Source organism: Mauremys mutica, chromosome 25 (assembly GCF_020497125.1).
Source record: "Mauremys mutica isolate MM-2020 ecotype Southern chromosome 25, ASM2049712v1, whole genome shotgun sequence".
Taxonomy (NCBI): Eukaryota; Metazoa; Chordata; order Testudines; family Geoemydidae; genus Mauremys; species Mauremys mutica.
The window spans coordinates 4,936,758-4,956,769 of record NC_059096.1 but is presented as its reverse complement, the minus strand read 5'-3'; the positions used below and the strand labels follow the sequence as shown (position 1 = coordinate 4,956,769).

The 20,012-nt window shown below is 53.9% G+C and overlaps 1 protein-coding gene across 2 annotated transcripts in view; it reads right to left on the bottom strand.

The window, feature by feature from the left end:
* Positions 1-18,851, bottom strand: part of GPR179 (G protein-coupled receptor 179) — a 37,862-nt gene extending 19,011 nt beyond the window's left edge. Inside the window, exons 1-3 of one of the 2 annotated variants that reach the window (XM_044999837.1) lie at positions 17,585-18,851; positions 6,225-6,333; positions 1,731-1,833 (exon numbers count right to left, since the gene is read on the bottom strand). In XM_044999837.1, the coding sequence (XP_044855772.1) occupies positions 1,731-1,833; positions 6,225-6,333; positions 17,585-18,450 (1,078 nt within the window). In that variant the 5' untranslated portion in view covers positions 18,451-18,851. Of the gene's footprint in view, positions 1-1,730; positions 1,975-6,224; positions 6,334-17,584 lie in introns of those variants that run through there. The other variant, XM_044999838.1, reaches the window with a different exon arrangement.
* Between the last annotated feature and the right edge of the window lie 1,161 nt (positions 18,852-20,012).

Genomic DNA, 20,012 nt, shown 5'->3' with positions numbered 1-20,012 from the left:
GCCGTCACAACCTGCACAGCCTTTGATTTCTCCCCTCCCACAAAACAGATGCACGTGACCGGTCCCAGGCCTGCTCAGAGCCGGCGCCAGGCGTAAGCAGACTAAGCAATCGCTTATGGCCCCGAGCAGCTCAAGGGGGCCCCCCTGTTTGCTTTTTATTATGTGTTGTGGGGTGGGGGGAGCAAAACCATTCCTGTTTATGGCACCCAATGGGCCTGATTCTCTGCTGCCCCACACCACGCACCGTCATCTATACCCGCGTGGTGTAGGTGTGAAACGCAGACTTGGTAGCACCCTCTTGGCGCTGGTATCAAGGTGCAGAGCAATCATTGGGACGCTCTTCTGTCTGGCTAGCGCGTCTCTAAGGCCTGGTCCAGAGCCAGAGCTGCATCAGTTGAACTCAGTGGTTCCCAAACTGGGGGTTCACGAAATGTTACAGGGGGTTCTCGGGGGAAAAAATCCCTAATGGCAGCCAGAGCTGTCCCTAGGGACCCCGGGCAGCACGAGGCCAGCAGCCTGGAGCCTCTGGACTTCCAAGAGCTAAGCAGCTCAAAGCAAGCATCTGTGGCACAGTGAGGAGATTGAAACTCCAAGACTCCTTATAAGAAATGGAAAGGGAGGTGGATAGTTTTTTGCTGTTTTTAAAATTAAATAGGCAGCTAGTCTTGTTTTTAAAATGATTATGAAGAACAAGTTTAAGCTTTGTTGTAACGTGCGTCATTTGCCTGGACCGCTCAAGACCTGCATGCTTGTGCAGGAGGAACTCTTTGAGTTGGCTTCTTAAATCCCTTCCTGCTGCTTCACATCTGATACTCCTTGATGAAACATAGGAGCCTTGTCTTAGAACAGGCTTATTCAAAGTGATAGAAGCTATGAAAGTGAGATCTTGGAAGAGTGTTGCCCTTTTCATAATGTAATAAAAATACTGTAATGATAAATAGTAATTAATAATAGTGTGTAATAAGCATGTCATAAAAACAAATGTTATATTTCCAAGATCACTGCTTTGATAATTGTTTCTCCTTTACCTGAGTATATCCCTGGAAATATTCATTTTTAAGCGAGGGTTCGCGAGACTTGACATTTTAGTGAAAGGGGGTCACAGGTCGTTAAAGTTTGGGAACTGTTTAACTCAAGTTTGAGTTGGTTTAACTCAAGGTGTGACATAAACTGGCCCAACCACGTAGGGTTAATCTTGGCCCTGTGATTTACAGTCCCACCCATCCCTGGCTGCTGGTGGAGAGTATTTTCCTGCCCTGGGCGGGAGATCAGGGCAAGGTTAAAGCAAAGCAGAGCACAGATCCAAACCCAAGGATGCATTTCCAGAAGGGGAGCCCTTTGGAAAGGCCGGGTGCTTAGAAGGCTCGGAGATGGCGGGGAGCCGGGGGGCGCTGTGGAGTCACAGCTGGGAAGCTAGAGAGGAAGGAGGGTGCAGTGGTTAAAGCACCAGCCTTGGCTATGAGAGACCTGGCTGAGCTCCCTGCTCAGCCTCCGACGTTCTGCGCAACCGGGGGCAAGTCACTTAGCTTCAGCTCCGCTGCTGTGAAACAGGGGAGGGGTGTTGTTGGGGAGGTGCTCGCGTGCTATGGGGCCGGGTAAGATGGGACGCTAGAGGAGCCAAGTACCAAGCTTCGGCTCTGCCTTGTGGGTGCAGCGCAAGGAAAGAGCCGTGCCCAGCCACCCAGAGGAGATGCTCCGACCGGGGTAGGCCAGGCAGGGTTACCACCTACCGGACTGGCCAGTGCCGGAGGCCCTGCTTGTGCCGTAGAAGCCCGGCTTGCACAGACAGAGGTATCTTCCGAGGACGAAGCCGCGGCTTTCCTGCGGGACGCACTAAACAAAACACGCCACATGTGAGTGACACGGATCCCCTTCTCTGGGGGGAACCTGGAGCCTCAATGGGAATGTGTGGCCTCTCCCCGACCCCTCCCGGCCGGGAATCTAGATGGCTTCCTTCGGTATGACTGTAGCTCTGTCCCTGGAGGGGTTCCCTCCCCCCGCCCCCGCTCAGTTTGGTCCCCCTGTCCCTTTAAGTTTATTTCTGGAAGCCAGTGGTTAAACATTTAAGAATTAAAGGCAGATGCCTGATGTTCAAATCCCCTCCTAAAAGCTAAATGGACGCGTAATGCTGCCAAGCGCTAATCCCCGCTACCGTGAGGGCAAAAGCCGGGCCCGGGCAGCCTGCAAAGAGCTTCCCAGTTAATGCTGGGGCCGTCGAGATCCCACGCCGGAGGCCAGATGTCGATGGAGAAATGGGACGTTTTGCATGCGAGGTCTAGACCAGGGGGCAGGGCAGGAGCCTGGAGAGCCCCAGCTATGAACCCACCGAGGAGCTGGCAGCTACTGCATTCCTCCCCGCCGCCCACACGCCCGCTCCCCACCCCTGTGGTTCCTAACACAGCAGCATCGACCGCTGCTCTGCTGCCAGGAGGCAATTGCTTAGGGGGGAGGAATCAATCTGTTGTCTCCCATGTGGAGTGCCCCCCCCAGGGCAGACTTGAAGGCAGGGGCTCCGGAGAGGAGGCCGGGCAGGCCCAAGGAACCAGAGGGGGTGGGTGAGGAGAGGGTGAAGGCAGCCGAGAGAGACAAGCTCCCCCCATCTCCGCTCACCTGGCTCTCAACGCGTGTTCCCCATCATCCACTGTGTGCAGGCGGCTGTATTGCTGGCTCAAACAGCCCTGCCTCCGTTGCCACCCCCACAACAGTCCCTGCGCTGCTCCGCTCTGGCCTGGTGTCTTAGCCGTCACCCAGCGGGGGTGCCGGGACTGCCAATGAGGGGCGTAACCCGGTCTGGAACACCTGGCTCCTGGGAAGTGGCCTGAGGCGACCAGCTCCGTTCCCCGGGCCAGTGATACACCATCGGACAACGGGAACAGCTTTTACTGGTCTGGGATGTAGAGGTGACCGGCCCCCTGGCCCACTGCTTCCCATCCCAGTGCTCCTTTTGGGGCCAGGCAAGATGCCAGCGGCTCCCAAAGTATCCACTCCGCTCCCCCTGCAAGCCTGTCTGTTCAGGCCAGTTCATCAGTGCGCGTTCTGCTTTTCCCTAGGGCTCCCTGCGTGAGTGCTGCTTCTCTGGGTCGGCATCATTTCAGCTTGCAGAGCTGCTTGCAGCGTGGGCGAGAAACTTTAATCTAAGACAACAGGCCGAGCCCCGGAAAGCAGGGACGAGGGACTGGGTTCAACTCTCAGTCCGCCAGAGTCGGGAGCGGTGCAGCAGGTTCCCGCGAGGTAGGACACTGGACTGGGGATCAGATCACCTGGGTTCTCTTCTCATATCCAGCCCTGATCTGCTGGGTGATCTTGAGCACTTCACTTCTCTCTGTGCCTCCCACCCCCTTGTCTATTCAGTGTTTTTTGGGGCAGGGACCGTCTCTCCCCGTGTGTTTGCACAGTAGGGCCCAGATCTCAGTCGAGGCCTCTATGCTCATAAGGGGAAGCACAAGCTTTGTTTGCTAATTGGCACATTGCTCATGCAGGACCAGTGGCTATGCAGGAAGGGGGCAGTAGCTGGCCCATGGGTGGAAGTGAGGTGGAGCCGAATAACCATGCGGTGGGTATGGGGAGACGCCATCCCCCACGGGAGCCAGAAACAGAGCAAAGAAACTGATAGCGAGTGGGGGCTTGGGACACCAGGCTCGTTAATGCTCTTGGGGGATGTCTCTGAGCCGTGTCGTGGTGGCAAAGATCACGCTAATGGAGGCAGGATTATTACCCTTGGCTCTGTTAGCCTGCCTGGTTCGCCTGTCCTCCCTCCGCCATCCCTTCCCTCTCATTTTGCTCCTGGATGCCTTGTCTTGTGTGCTGATTCCATGATTTCCGCCGACCGGAGTGCATTAACCCTGCAAACTTAAGCAGCGCTCCAGTCATTCAAAGGCAGCCTTTTAATTACACACAGAGAGAGCGAGAGAGCCGTGTGTCTCTGGTATTTACCCAGCATGGGAGAGAAGGGAGCAAAAAGAGAAGCAGGACGAGGCAAGATTTGTTAATTAACAAAGCCGGCCGCGCTTCCTTTCTATTTATTTTTTAATGGATAATTACATCAAAAGGGGCGTGGGGTGGGATCTTGCTGCGTTTGTCATTTAAAATTGCCCTGGAGGCTGCAGGAGATCTGATTGGACATTAGATCCCAAGCGCTGAACCTCCTAATCCCCAAATGATTAAAGCAACCATCTCGATCCCCATCCCGCGCCTGCTTGGAGAAGCTGCTGGCTTCCTCTCTCCCTGCTGAGCAGAGGGGACGTGCCAGGGCTGCCAGGAGGGGTATTAGAGAGGTGAATGCTCAATATGATGGCTAAGAGACACTGCCAAGTACATTAAGCCCCGAAATGTGACCTACCTTAACATGGTTATAATCTGGTATTTCTATCTATCTAATCACCCAGGCATTTATATGGCACTCGGCCCTAGGGGACGGGGAGGAAAACAGCGCACGCTAATGATGCTAAAATATCTGCATTCCAGACAAACGGGATGTTCAAAGTGAGCTGGGGGCCCGAATCTCACTGAACGTCAAAGGAAGCTGGGGGCCTCACTCCCTTAAACGCCTTTGAGATCTCCAGGCTGCATTCTTGCCACACCACAACGAAGCAGCCTATTTTTGTAGGACCTACAGAAAAAGTCACACTTTGTACTGGTGTTGTCTTCAGGGTGGGAGGAGGGGGTTGGGCGGGGTTAGAAAACTCTTGAAATCTGATTCGTCCTTAACTAACACAGCCGTTTGTATGGTCAGACGTTAGCTAGTGACCCCTGTGAGGGAGGAAAACATGATTCTCCCCATTCTACAGATGGGGAAATCACCCGAAAGGCAAAGGGACGTGCTCAGCACCACACAGCAAGCAAGTAGGGTTGCCAGCGCTCCAGGATTTTCCTGGCGTCTCCAGGAATTAAAGATTAATCTTGAATTGAAGATCACCTCCTGTGATGAAACCTCTAGGAATATGTCCAATCAGAATTGGCAACCCTACAAGCAAGTGCTTCAGTTCTAGCTCAGAATTGCACTCAGGACTTCCTGCCTCCTAAGGGCAGACCTCTAGGCGCCCCTGCCTCTTCCAAAGAGACAGTGTTGCCCAGTGGTTAGGGCTCTAGCCTGGAATACCAGAGATGTATGTGCAATTTTTTCCTCCAGGACGGACTTCCAGTGTGACTTTGGGCCAGTCTCTTAGGCCCAGGCCCTCAAAGCTATTCAGGGGCCCAATTCCCATTGAAATCAAATAAATGCCTAATAATATTAAAAACCTAATACCTTTGAGGATCTGCCTCGTTGGCTCACTCTGTGCCTCAGTTTCCCCATCTGTACAATGGGGTTTTACTTGCCTCACTGGCGGGTTGTGAGGCTAACTATGTGGAAGAGTGTGAGGTGTTCAGATAGTAGGGTCATGGGTGGCAGATTGGTACCTAAAATAGACAAATCATTCTATTCCCATGGGGTCACTTCTTGGGGGTGGGGGTGGGGTGTTATGCACTGAAGATGGCTCTGATTCCAGAAGCTTTTCAAACAGCCCACGGCAGGCGGCTGGGAACTCTTTCCAGAGGAGGGCATAGCAGCCAGCAGCTGGTCCGTGCAGAGTTGCGAGATCTGAACTCATGGGATAGGGGCGGGAGCTGCCATGGAGGGGAGTCAATGGTCTGGGAACGGAGATGGGTTCACGCAGCTCGTAGGGAGCCAGGTGACATGCTGGCTCTCCTGGCGAAACAGAAACCAACGTGCAGATTTGCGCAGTAAACCTCACTGGCTGCGAGGCAGGGAGCAGCTAAGCTGAGCAGATGGGTCAGCAGGAGTGGGGATAATATTCAGCGGTGAAGGAGATCCTGTAATCGGAGCCTGGGAGTAGCGGAAAGCAGGAGAGAGGAAAGACTCTGGAAAGAGGAGTGACATTGCCAAGAAGGAGAATGTCCTTTGGGGATGGAGGGAAGCGAGATCTCAGGAGGGAAAAGCTCCCTCCGACAGCTCCACTGAGCTTTGGATCAGGCCGTCTGGCCCAAGGGGAGGGATTTCAGTCACACTGGGGTTTGCCTGGGGAGCTGGAAACTCCCCTGTCTCCAGATCCCAGCTCGGGCTGTGGGAAAGTCTGGATCTGGACTGGGCCTCTGAGGCCCAGCTGCTCCTACCCAGGGGCTTCCGGGAGGCAAGAGCTGTCAGAGGCAGAGGGGGCGAACAAGGTGCTAAGGGGTGCCTGGCAGGGAGGCGTGTGGACAGCACCAGGAGCCCAGGCACCGGTTACCTGTGTACTGTTGAGATCACACTGGTGCGTCTCGGTGAACCATTCCGGGCCACTGGCGCACTGATTGATGTCCACGTTCTGCAGCTTGACGTCCATCCTCACCACGCCCCTGGAAGAGAGGAGCAAGGGTCGGGTGCAGCAGGCGCTGGGAAGCGGAGCGTTCGGTTCCCCCTCGTTCCTCCCACGGGACCGGGCCGGAGCACTAAGGGTCAAAGAAGCTGCAATGGTCCCCACAGCTGTTCTGGTGCCCAGGGTGGGAAAGGAGGCTGCCTTCTGCCTACGTCCCTCGAACAACACCTGGACCGAGACTGTAAACTCAGACTCTGCCCATGTGGTCTAATAGCCAGGACACTGGGCTTGGCCACACGGGCTCCCAATGGCACAGACATCTCGTTCTGCTTTCACTAAGGCCATGGGAGGCCTGGGTTTTATTCTTGGCTCTGCCACTAACGGGCTCCGTGACCTCGTGGAAATCATTTCCCCTCTCTCTGCCTCAGTTTCCCCTTCCGCCCCCTGTCTGTCTCATCTATTCAACCTGTGCACTTTGGGGCAGGGGTTGTCTCTCGTGAGTTTGTACAGCCCCTAGCGCAATGGGGCTCAGATTTCCAGTGGCTACTCTCATAGCACTGTTAGGCTGGAAGGGACCTTGAGAGATCATCTAGTCCAAACCCCTGCATTGAAGCAGGACCAAGTGACCCTAGACCAGCCCTGATGAGTGTTTGTTTGGCCTGCTCTTAAAAAAACAGCAATGACAGGGACTCCACAACGTCCCTGGAAAGCCTCACTTCACAGAGCTTCACGACCTTGAAAGGTAGAAAGTTTTTTTGCAATAGCTAAGAAGTCTCCCTGGCTGCAGATTAAGCTCACTAACCAGTCTTGTCCTAACTCCAGTGGCCATGGAGAACAATGGATCCCTGTCCTCTTTGTAACAGCCCTGAACATATTTGAAGAAAGTTACAGGTCCCCTCCTCAGCCTTCTTTTCTCAGGCTTAACCATGCCCACGTTTTTTAACCTTTCCTCATCGTTCAGGTTTTCTAAACCTTTGATCACTTTTGTTCCTCTCTCCTGGGCTCCCTCCAATTTGTCCACATCTTTCCTGAAGTGGTGCCCAGAACTGGACGCACGATTCCAGCTGAGGCCTCACCAGCGCCGAGTAGAACGAGAGAATCACCACAGTTACCTCCGGTGTCTTACAAACAAAGCTCCCGTGAATACACCCTGGAGTGATATTAGCCGTGTGCACCACTGCATGTAAATAACCATCGTATTTCAGCAGACTGTGACCTGCAAATTGCAAACCTGAGCTGGAAAGAAAGGTGTCCTCGTTGGGTGAACCCTGCCCCTAGGCAGGGGATTTAAGTGGTGCTAATGTATCATACTGGTTCTCTGCCCAGAGCGGGATTTCACGCTGTTTGTACGGTGCTCAGATGAAAGGGTCTAGCGATGTGCAAAATATTGTTCTTGTCATCACCATGCATAGTGTGTGCATGGATTTAATCTGTGTGTAGTTACAGGATGGGGAAGGTTATGGGGGTTACACATCAAATGGGAGAAATAGGCCCCATTGGGGCAAATTCATAGACTCTCAGGGTTGGAAGGGACCTCAGGAGTCATCTAGTCCAACCCCCTGCTCAAAGCAGGACCTAATCCCCAGACAGACTTTTACCCCAGCTCCCTAAATGGCCCCCTCAAGGATTGAACTCACAAGCCTGGGTTTAACAGGCCAATGCTCAAACCACTGAGCTATTCCTCCCCTCAGTTAAGCTCATCACTCTCGTCCCCTGACTTCCCTGCAGTGGCACTGGTATGATGAAGAAGATAATTGGGCCTGGGAGCTATGGAGGTAAGGATCCTAGGGCCAGGATCCATCCAACGAAGGAGACGGCAGAGAGCAAGGAAAAGGAAACAGACAAATTATGGGGAGAAAGAGAGTGTGGCTGGATGCATGGGCTGGGGAGATAGACAGACGGCTCTTGTCTTGCATACGTTGATAGATAGTTTAGATCTGCCTCTGCAGCTCTACTCAGGAACCATTCATTATTCAGAGTCAGTTTTTGACCCATTTTCCATGCACAGGATGACAACCACCTCCCTTCCCTGTTGCATGTCTCTCTCCCTTGTCATTCTCCATCCAGAGACAAGGAGAGTCTTTTAACCAGCATGGATCCAGAAGCTGGCAGGGAAGGGGCAATTGCCTGCGCCCGAGGGGTTGTTTGTTTTGTAAACAAACCCTGACAGGCAGGACAAGCAGCATGGGCTGCAGCAGGCCTGCCTCTACGGGCGGTGGGCCAGCTGGCTTCCTGGGCTCCCCCCGGCGCGCTTCTGCCCTGGATGCAGGGAGATGAGATTTAGGGCTTACCGACTGCTCAGCCTGTGGGTGTGTCTTCGGCACAGCTGTTCCCGAGGCCGCACTGCCTGACGCTGAGCGATCCAGGCAGTCACAACCACCTTTCTATTTATATCACCTGCCTTGGGTGGCAGCCAGAGTGGGGGTGCGGTCTGGGGGGGACAAGGGAAGGGAGGTAGGAATACAGCCTGAATTAGGGCAACGTGCGGGTGAATCCCCCATCAGATCCCTAATCTGTTTGGCTGGACATATTACAGCATCTCCCACTAGTGCTGCACTAAGATTGATCACCCTTTTAATTATAAACCCCATTTAGAGAAGAGTAGGGTTTCTTAAAGGAACACTGCCAGGTTTAGCCCCTGATCCTGCAGTGAGGTGGGTGCTGATGTCCACTGGAGTATCAGGGCCTAAACGCCTAGATTTACGTTCCATAAAATAAATCAATGAAACAAAAACAAAATAAAATAAAAAGCACCCCAGTCCTCCCCTCAACAAAAACCACAGGCTTTTTAAGAAACCTAAAATCCATAGAAATGACCCATAGCCTTAGGAGATGGCCAGGTTAGGATGATGTAGCTAGCTAGCTAGATTAGATTCGATAGAAATGGACTATAAACCATAAGTGAAATGGACGTGTTTTCAGCACTTGCGTGATGGGCTCTAAAAGGTGAACACGAAGCAGCAGTGGTGGAAAGTGAGATTTGTAAAAGGTTTAATCATCTGAGGTATTCGCAGTAACTCAGGGAAGGACATTTCAGAGAAGCAGAGAAATGTAGGGCTGGAAGGGACCTCAAGAAGTCATCCAGTCCAGCCCCCTGCGCTGAAGCGGGGACTAGACCATCCCTGACGGGTTTGTCCAGCTAGTTCTTAAAAACCTCCAGTGAATTCCACAACCTCCCTTGGAAGCCTGTTCCAGAGCTCAACTACCCGTATAGTTAGACTCTAAGGTCAGAAGGGACCATTATGATCGTCTAGTCTGACCTCCTGCACAGTGCAGGCCACAGAATCTCACCCACCCACTCCTGTATCAAACCCCTAACCTATGTCTGAGCTATTGAAGTCCTCAAATTGTGGTTTAAATACTTCAAGGTGCAGAGAATCCACCAGCAAGTGACCCATGCCCCATGCTGCAGAGGAAGGTGAAAAACCCCCAGGGCCTCTGCCAATCTGCTCTGGAGGAAAATTCCTTCCCGACCCCAAATATGGCGATCAGTTAAACCCTGAGCATGTGGGCAAGATTCACCAGCCAGCACCCAGGAAATAATTCTCTGTAGTAACTCAGATCCCACCCATCTAACATCCCATCACAGGCCATTGGGCATATTTACCTCTAATAGTCAAAGATCAATTAATTGCCAAAATTAGGCTATTCCATCATACCATCCCCTCCATAAACTTATCAAGCTTAGTCTTGAAGCCAGATGTGTCTTTTGTCCCCACTACTCCCCTTGGAAGGCTGTTCCAGAACTTCACTCCTCTGATGGTTAGAAACCTTCGTCTAATTTCAAGTCTAAATTTCCTGATGGCCAGTTTATATCCATTTGTTCTTGTGTCCACATTGGTACTGAGCTTAAATAATTCCTCTCCCTCCCTGGTATTTATTCCTCTGATATATTTGTAGAGAGCAATCATATCCCCCCTCAGCCTTCTTTTGGTTAGGCTAAACAAGCCAAGCTCTTTGAGTCTCCTTTCACAAGACAGGTTTTCCATTCCTCGGATCATCCTAGTAGCCCTTCTCTGTACCTGTTCCAGTTTGAATTCATCCTTCTTAAACACGGGAGACCAGAACTGCACACAGTATTCCAGATGAGATCTCACCAGTGCCTTGTATAATGGTACTAACACCTCCTTATCCCTACTGGAAATACCTCACCCAATGCATCCCAAGACTGCATTAGCTTTTTTCACAGCCATATCACATTGGCGGCTCATAGTCATCCTGTGATCAACCAATACTCCGAGGTCCTTCTCCTCCTCCTGTTACTTCCAACTGATGTGTCCCCAGTTTATAACCAAAATTCTTGTTATTAATCCCTAAATGCATGACCTTGCACTTTTCACTATTAAATTTCATCCTATTACTATTACTCCAGTTTACAAGGTCATCCAGATCTTCCTGTATGATATCCCGGTCCTTCTCTGTGTTAGCAATACCTCCCAGCTTTGTGTCATCCACAAACTTTATTAGCACATTCCCACTTTTTGTGCCAAGGTCAGCAATAAAAAGATTAAATAAGATTGGTCCCAAAACCGATCCCTGAGGAACTCCACTAGTAACCTCCCTCCAGCCTGACAGTTCACCTTTCAGTACGACCCTTTGTAGTCTCCCCTTTAACCAGTTCCTTATCTACCTTTCGATTTTCATATTGATTCCCATCTTTTCCAATTTAGCTAATAATTCCTCATGTGGAACCGTGTCAAATGCCTTACTGAAATGGACGTAAATTAGATCCACTGCGTTTCCTTTGTCTAAAAAATCTGTTACCTTCTCAAAGGAGATCAGGTTGGTTTGGCACAATCTACCTTTTGTAAAACCTTGTTGTATTTTGTCCCATGGAGAACAATTGATCACTGTCCTCTTTGCAGCAGCCCTTAACATATTTGAAGACTGTTACCTGGTCCCCCCACCTCAGTCTTCTTTTCTCAAGACTAAGGACTTTGGGTTTGTTGTTTTTTTTTTAAATCTTGGGGGGAAATCCTGAAATATTTGCTCAGGTGAAATTCACCTGTGGGAATTCAGCAGGAGCTTTTTTAAAGTATTGAGTAAAATCTGCCTATCTACCTTAGGGTTTTGTGTCATTGCCCATCACCATGGTATCTGAGCCCCTACGTACAATACGTCGGCAATAGCAAAATCCATAGTGCACTTAGTGAAGTCTCTGGCTCTTTTCCCTTCTGGGGGTATAAAGACCTACTTGACATAAGAGCAGGGGGGTTGGAACAATATTTACGGGGGGGGGGGGGGCGGAGAGCCAAACTGCAAACCCTGAATATGATGGAAACCACTTCAAGACAGCACGTGCAGCAGCACCCCTAGTTCCAGCACCTATATATGAGTTATTTGGTCTTTAATGAGTGCAAAGTTGCCGCTGTGACTGGTTACTGTGGAAAAACTGTCGAATAATTGAGTAAAGAATTCGGGATTTAATGTCTTTGAATTGCTATTGGTTGTTTGTATCGGAGTAGGGCCTACCTGTCCCCATCAGGGATCAGGGCCCCAGTGTGCCTGGAGCTGTACACAGCTATAACCCAAAAATGGTCCTCGCCCCAAAAGGTTTATAAGCGAAGTATGAAATGAAAGGCGACAAATGGATACTTTTCTCCCACCCAAGTCAATGGGGCTGCTCACGTACATAAAACTAAGCATGTGCCTATGTGCTTTTGCTGGACGCAGAGTGCTCAGCACCTTGCAGGATTGATCTCTAATGCAGAAGCAACGGGGAGGGACAGCAAAGGCAGCTCCATGTAAATCCCACATGGTTAAGGCTCTGGGTCTGTCTACACTACAGTCAGAGAAGCGACTGCAGCACGCGTCGCCATAGCCCAGCTAGCTCTGCTCTAGCTGAGCTCCGGTAAGTAGCAGCAAAGCAGTGGTAGCACGGGCCGTACAAGCCCACACGGGACCACTGGGTATGTACTCCAGTGGCGAGCCCGTGTTGCTGCAGCTTCACTGCTGTTGTTACTGGAGCTGGCTAGATGCGCAGCCAGCCACACCTCGGACTGCAGTGAAGACAGACCCTCTGCGTGATTCCAGATGCAGTGGCGGGCTGGACCTGATCGTTTGCAGGAGGTGGCGTTGTCTGTTAGAGCCACTCGGGGACTCCCAGCCTTCTCTCTGGGTGTCAGCACGAGGCTTATACCCTATTTAAGTCAGGCTAGGATTTAAGAGCAGCTTGGATTGCAAGCTGTGTGGGACTGGGCCTGTCTTTTTGTTCTGGGTTTGTACAGGGCCGAGCACAATGCAGTGCTGGTCCAGGGCTGCTCGGCACAATAGTAATCGTAGTAAACAAACAAAGAGAGGTTAGGTGGGATTATTAAGTGGGGCATAAGCCCTGGGGCCCTTGGCATAGAGATGAATTTTGCCCAGAAAGCGGGAGAGAGAGAGAGAGAGGGAGGGTGCTGTGCAGCTGTGTAGGAAGGGTGGTTTAATGGATCGGGCACTGGACCGAGACTAGGTGCGAGTCCCGGTTCAGACACAGATGTCCTGTGTGACCTCACTCGAGTCACTTTGGCCTAGGTCTTCAAAGGTGCCTAAATCCCACTGAAAGTAGGGCAGGGTTAGGGGTTCAATGGGAGTTGGGCGCCTAGGTACCTTTGAGGGTCTGGGACTTAATCTCTCTGTGCCTCAATCCCCCCACCTGCAAAGTGGCAAGGAGACGTCCCCACCTCCCCGGGATGCTGCGAGGCTAAAATCAGTCGGTTCCCGGGAGGGGCTAAGGTGAGGGCAGATAAGCACCTAGGAAGAGCTGCAGGCTGAGAAGCAGAACTAAGCGGCTGGCTGGGAGGGCTTCCTTGCCCCCCCGGCCCTCTGAGAACGAGGCCCATGGGAACCTCTCTCCAGAGAACTGACCCGAAGGGAGGTGGTTCTGCAGGAGGGGACGGTAGGGCCTTATCCCAGCACAAAGGGCTTCCCGTATGGCCGTTTCCGCCACGGGGCCCCAGCAGGGTTCCCCGTTACAGGGCTCTCAAACAGTGACAGATCTTCAATAGACCTGGAAGTGATCACAATTCAGGAGGGGTTTGTAGATATATGTGAGAGGAAACGCCCATTTCGCTAACACAATTAGGAGAACTAATTCGGGCCATTGAAGTGCCCAATAGACCAGCCATGAGCATGCAAATGAGGACCAGCAGCGCCCACCAAATTATTATTTATACTACAACAAGCGAGATCAGGGCCCCATTGGGCTAGATGCTGTACGGACACGCCGCAAGAGACAGACCCTGCCCTGAAGAACGTACAAACTAAGTAGACAAGGTAGGAGCGGAAACTGAGGCACAGAGCAGGGACGTGACTTGCTCCAGGTCACCCAGCAGGTCAGTGGCACAGAATGAAGGTCTCCTGGTTGCCTAGTCTGCTGCTCCACCCATTAGACCATGCTGCCTGTTCCCAACAGGGACTCTGCCCCTTGAATCAAGGAGGAAAGTCAGTCCAACGGAGAGTTTGGGGAAATCAGGGAGAAAGAGAGTGGGTTGGGGGGAGGGACGAGTCAGGGAGTTATTAAGGGAGTGTGTCAGCGGCACAGGCCACACCGAGCAGCGACTAGGGATTTGGCAACGCAGGAAGGACACGTGGGACATGTCATGAAATACAGGGAAGGTGGGGAAATAAACCAAGGGGTGGGCTGGGCAGGAGGAGGCGTTGAATTGAGTCTGGTTTGTGCAGAGAGCTGCCCAGGCAGCCAAGGCAGTGTCTGAAATCCTCTAGGGGGAACCTCATTCACCGTAAAACTGAAACAACTGCAGTGTCGCTGCTGCTGGTTGTGTCCGACTGACCCAGCAGCTGGAATAAACCCGAAGCTCGAAGGGGCCTGATCGCCGTCCAGAGAGCAACATGAACGTGCTGTGTATGAGCTCTAGACGGACGGATTAGCTAGATGATGCTGGAAAGGGGCTGGCTGTATATTTATTCAGCTGTTGTCCAGGTTCTGAGAAGTATTAAGCTCCACCAGGGAAGCCATTTTCCTTTTATTTATTTTTTTCAACAGGGCTAACTTCAACAATTCACGTTTCCCTAGTGAGAGATGTCTGCTGGTAGAACCATTGGCTGTGCATTTCCAGCCCTGGGGAGAGGTGGGTTTGTTTGGTTTTTTTTAACGGTGCTAAGAATACTTGTCTGGTGGTTGCGTGTGTGTTTGTGAGACTGTGTGTGTATCGGTGGGTGTGTATCTGAGTGTGTGTGGTCCTGAGTATGTAGGTGACTCTGCGTGTGTGGGATTGGGTGTGACTCTGAGTCCCTGGGGGTGTGACTGTGTGGGATTGTGTGCATGTGACTGTGTATGTATACGAGTGCGTGTGCGTGTACCCTGTGATTTATACAAAAGGCACTGCCAGTTACACAACATAGTGGTACCTCTGTAGCAGGGCATGACTTTATAGGAGCTGAAACTGACACATACGGCCCTAGGTGACCAGAAACAAGCAGGAGGGCATGATGTATGCTCAGATCAGACTTATTCGCCTGCATAAACTCATGGCCAGGGGGTGCCAAGACAAGTGTAAATGACCACCTGTTGTTTCTGTTTTCTGTAAGCAGGAAAACAGGTGTCAATAGAAGGGAGGACTAGGGGGACATATTGATGCCTTGCTACATGCAAAAGCAGAATGCTGAGACTCTGGGTGGCTCCAGACGGAACCAGCCTCAGAAAACAAATAGAAGGAGATACATGCCTCCATCAGCACCCACTCCTTCCCCATCCTAAGGCTAGAGGGTAATATTGCTTCTCACTTCCGAGCCAATAAGGCAGGACCTGAGAGCAGAATCACCTGTAGAGGACACGCCCCAAGAAAAGATGAAACCAATCTTTTGATTGACTTGGTCACAGTCTATAAGTACCTACGGGGGGAAACAAACATTTCATAATGGGGTCTTCAGCCTAGCAGAGGAAGGACTAATGGAATCCAATGGCTGGACATTGAAGCTAGACAAATTCAGCCTGGAAATGTAATGGTAAGAGACATTAACCATCAGAACAATTTACCAAGGGTCGTGGTGGATTCGCCATCCATGACCATTTTAAAATCAAGACGATGTTTTTCTAAAAGATCCCCTCTAGGAATTATTTGGGAGAAGTTCTCTGGTCTGTGTTATGCAGGAGATCAGACTGGATGATCACAATGGGCCCTTCTGGCCTGAGGACGTCTGACTCCAGTTCCAAGCTCTGGATGTAGCTCCAATCTTCTTCTCTCTATAATGGGCTGAACTAGATTCCAGCTCCCCAAATGGAGGGGGGGGGGGATTCCGGCTCCAAATCCACAGTGAGCCGGAGTTTGGGAAGGTCCTCAGATTTGGCCCACCGGAGACGAGAATTTGGACATAACTCTGGATTGGAACTTCTGGTTTGGGCTCCGGGTTGTGACACACTAGACGGAAATGCATAAATCCTACATCTGGCTGGAAATCCTAGAGAACAGGCTCTGACTGGGACCTGTAGAACGTTAACCTCCAAGCCCTGATAAAGCATTGGCAATGTTCTGGTCTTATCACCCAGCATTCTGGTCCTGCTCCTCCTCTTGTGATCCTAGGTTTACCGTCTCTTCGCACCGGCATAGATCAACCCCCTTTAGCATCATCGTTCCAGAAACACCTCGGCATCAAACGCCAAAAGCTCTGAGTCCAGAGCTGGCCCTATAGCCCACAGCTGGGTAGGAGGAGAGCCACTATGGTCCAGTGCGGGAAACGCTAGGCTGGGATCCAGGTAAATCCCAGTGCTGCCTCTGACCTGCTGCTTGTCTTTGCACTTCTGTAGGCCCCGCTCTGGCTTGTCTCGCCTGCCCTCCCTCCCTCCCGTTGGCCGAGCCACTGCTTGGCTCCTTGGTCCGGCTCATGGCATGGAAAGACAGGGGCTTGCTGGGGGGAATCCATTTCAGCAATAGGGCCCATCGCCCAGCCCACGCCAGCGAGGCTGCGTTCACCCTTTGCTGCCCCTGTGCTGCTCAGCAGGTGGCCTGGCCTGGCCCCCTCGCCCTGCTCTGACACAGTCCCCGATGGATCTGAAATGCTGGGATGCAAACAGGGAGGTCGGAGGCCCCCTCCCATTTCAGTTGGTCCCTGGCCACTCTTGGGGGCTGAAAATAGCTTCTCCCCTCCCCCTACGTGATTCCCTGCAAAGGACGCCTGTGGGGAGCCTGGGAGGAAGGACGGGGATGCCAAGGGTCGCACGAGGGCTTGGCACCGAGCGCCGGAGCTGCTCGCTGGAAGCTTGTAACCCCCAGACGTGGAGCAGAACCGAACACGTTGGATGCCTGGAGTCTGGCAGGAGTGTTGGGGTTGCCTGTGATCAGACAGAGCCATGGCAGAAAGGAAGGCTGAGGCCAGGGGGTGAAAGGGCTCCCCCCGCTCCCAATCCATCAGCGACCCATCCATCATGGTGTACCTCAACCCCCGTCTTGCAATAACCACCTGGAGCCAGGTTCGTTCAGGGGCCAGCCATGGATTGGCTGGCCAGGGCTGTGGCTTGGGGGGTCTGCTGGGGTCACCCCACCTGAATACACAGTGACAATGTCAGCTGGTGTCCAGCCTGTCTTCCAGCAGAGTCCAGGGCACTGGAAACCCTGGGGAAGGGCGGGGAGGAAAGATGTGGTGGAGACCCAGAGGTTTGTACATGGGGGCCCTGCATATCCGCACCCAGGGCGATGGACGAGAGGGGGGGCCCAGAGCTCTGTCCCAGGCTAGCTGGGCTGACGGGCACCTCTGCAGCTCTGTGCCAAAGTGTAGGTGGGGTGGAGAATTTCCCGCAGCTCTGAGCGTGTCAGTGGCAGGGATCCCGAGCGTGAGGGACGGGGGAACTGTGCAGCGCTGCATCCCAGGGGTGTCAGGTGGGGGACCCCCCTGTTTTGCACCCCGGGGTGGGGTATGTTAGGTGGGGGATCCCCCAGCTCTGCACCCCGCGGGTGTGTTAGGTGGGGAATCCCTGTCTGGCACCCTGGGGTGGGGTATTTTAGGTCAGGGGATCCCTAGCTCAGTACCCTGGGGTGGGGAATATTAGGTGAGGTATCCCCAGCTTGGTACCCCCAGTTGGGGTATGTTAGGTGAGGGGGGGGAATCTCCCAGTTCGGCACCCCAGGAGGTACGTTAGGTGGGAGGGGTTCCCCAGCTCTGCACTCTTTAGTGCGGGGATGGGGGGAATCCCTCCAAGTCTGCAGCCCAGGGAAGTGAGACGAGAAGAGAATCTGCCAACCCCGGCGGCGGGCTGGAGGGGAGGGGGAATGCAGTGCTCTGAACTCTCCTTCCCAAGCACCCCCCACCCTCATCCTCATGCACCCCCCCCCACAGGCATCGCCCCCACTCACTTGAACTCGGGGGTCAGGTCCGGCTTCAGCCCATAGAAGGAGGAGGACAGGGTCACCATCCAGCTGGCCAGGAACTTGCTCTCCTGGCACTCCAGGAAGGGCGGCGACCACTTGACGTGGCTGGCGTCCATCACGTAGCTATCGCCCCGGTTCCACTTGGGGGTGTCCAGGCTCTTGAGGTCGTTGCTGAGGACCCGCTTGTGCAGGAAGAGGCCGCGCTGGGCCTGCAGGCCGTTGAACCACTGGTTTTCCCAGCTCAGGTTCCGCAGGCTCTCGGAAGAGGCCGACAGGTCCTGCAGCAGGATCTCGTTGTTCTCCTTGGTGGCCTGGAGCATCAGCTGGGGTTTGGAAGACGCCGGGTGGGCGTCAAAGGTCAGCACGGCCCGGTAGACCTGGGGATCCCCTTCGACGACGCTCCGGACCAGGGCATGGTACCACTCCACGTCCTCCTTGACGCTCGACTCCCTGATGTCATTGGTCTGGAAGATCATGTTGAGGAAGTTGGTGGCGTGGGTCAGGGTCTCGGTGGCCCCCCGCAGGGCAGAGCGCAGGCCCGGCGGGGGACTGGAGGCCCTGCCCCCGTCCCGCACCTCAAAGCGGTGGCTGCAGTTGGCTTGGGAGAGCCTCACCGCGTCCCCCGAGTACAGGAAAGTCAAGGCGGCCTCAGAACCCTCCAGGTCCACCTTCTCCAGGTCGGGGGTGGGCACCCAAGTGGAAGCTGAGGAAGAGGACGACGACGGGGTCCATTCCTTCGCCTTGGGCGTCCTGGCCTTGGGGGGAGGCGACCTCTGGGGCTGGAAGATCCCCACGCCCCACACAAGCTCCATCTGGAAGCCCCAGAGCAGAGGCCACAGCCAGACCCCCATGGCTGGGTGAACGATCAAAAGAGCCGAGACCCTGCCGCCCCGCAGCCGGCAGGGCTCATCTCAGCAGCGGTGGCAGCAGAAGTCGGCAGGGGGAAGACGCCTCCCCCCAGCCCGTGGACAAGTGGGACTGTTAGGCGGTGGAGGAGGCGGAACAAAGCGGTGACAGGCTCATTGCTCAGAGAAGCGGCGCCGGGGTGCATTTATGCCGGCCCAAGTGTCCTCCGCATCGCCTGAAATATGCAGGACTCTCTCAATTGCTCCTTTTTTCCCTCCCCTTTGCTGGCGACGGAACGGACGTCACCGGCTCCAAAATATGTACCTCTGTCGGCGCTGCCCTCTCCGCCACCCCTCCCCGGTCGCTCATCCACGCCTGGACCTAATGCGAAGGCTTTTAAACCGCTGCAGATCCTCCCCCCGCTCCCCCCGCCCCCCCGCACACGCCCAGAGCGGCTCGCTGCCCACTAATGCTCCCAATGGAGAAATCCACCCTGGGCCGGCGGCAGGGAATGATTGAAAGCGACTCTCCCTCCTGCTCTAGTGCCATTAGGGAGATCTGGGGCTGGCTGTGATGCAAGCAGATCCTCGATGGGCTTCCATGGCAACGGAGCCTGAAAATGTTTCGCCCCCACCCCGCTTCCCCATTCAGCCGCTTCGCCAAGGCCAGGCTGGGCATTGATAAGGTCACCGACTGCTGTTCGCATCACACCGCTCCATGGCAGTAACCCTTCGGGCGCCGCCTTCCCGGGCCGGGCGGGGGGCGGGGGCGGGGGAGAGGGTGTCAGCCAGTCTGCGCGGCTCACGAGTAGGGCCAGACAGCAAATGTAAAAAATCGGGACAGGGGATGGGGGGTAATAGGAGCCTATATAAGAAAAAGACCCCAAAATCGGGACTGTCCCTATAAAATCGGGACATCTGGTCACCCTACTCACAAGCCGCGCCTGCTACGCACCCAGTGTCCCCATGCGGCGTGTGTGCGACGGGCAGCGTGTCGGGGGCAGGGGGGAGCAGACAAAAAGGGGGAGTGAGACACAGAAAGAGTGAGCGAGAGACGATCCGGGGGGGGCTGGGACTCGGGGTGCCGCCGCCCTGGCTGGAAGTGGGTTCCCTCCGAGGCAGGGTGTAGGGTTTGGTTCAACACCCCCACTATACACAATGCTCCAAGGCACTGGCCAGAGGGTGAGGTCGGGGGCTGGGAGCGGCCTCCCCTCCTGCAGACAAGAGTTTCTGCCTCAACTGCTTGTTAACGCGCACGCATGGCTGCTGGGAGTGGGGGGATGAGCTGGGAGGCCCCTATAGGCTGAGCCCCTTGCAGACAGTGGCTATTTATAAACCAGGAGGAGGCAGGTAACCCTCCCACCCAAGGCCGGAGACCCGGGACGGTGTAACCCTCCCACCCGGGGCCAGAGATCCCAGGACGGTGTAACCCTCCCACCCAGGGCAGGAGACCCGGGACGGTGTAACCCTCCCACCCGGGCCAGAGATCCCAGAACGGTGTAACCCTCCCACCCAGGGCAGGAGACCCGGGACGGTGTAACCCTCCCACCCGGGCCAGAGATCCCAGA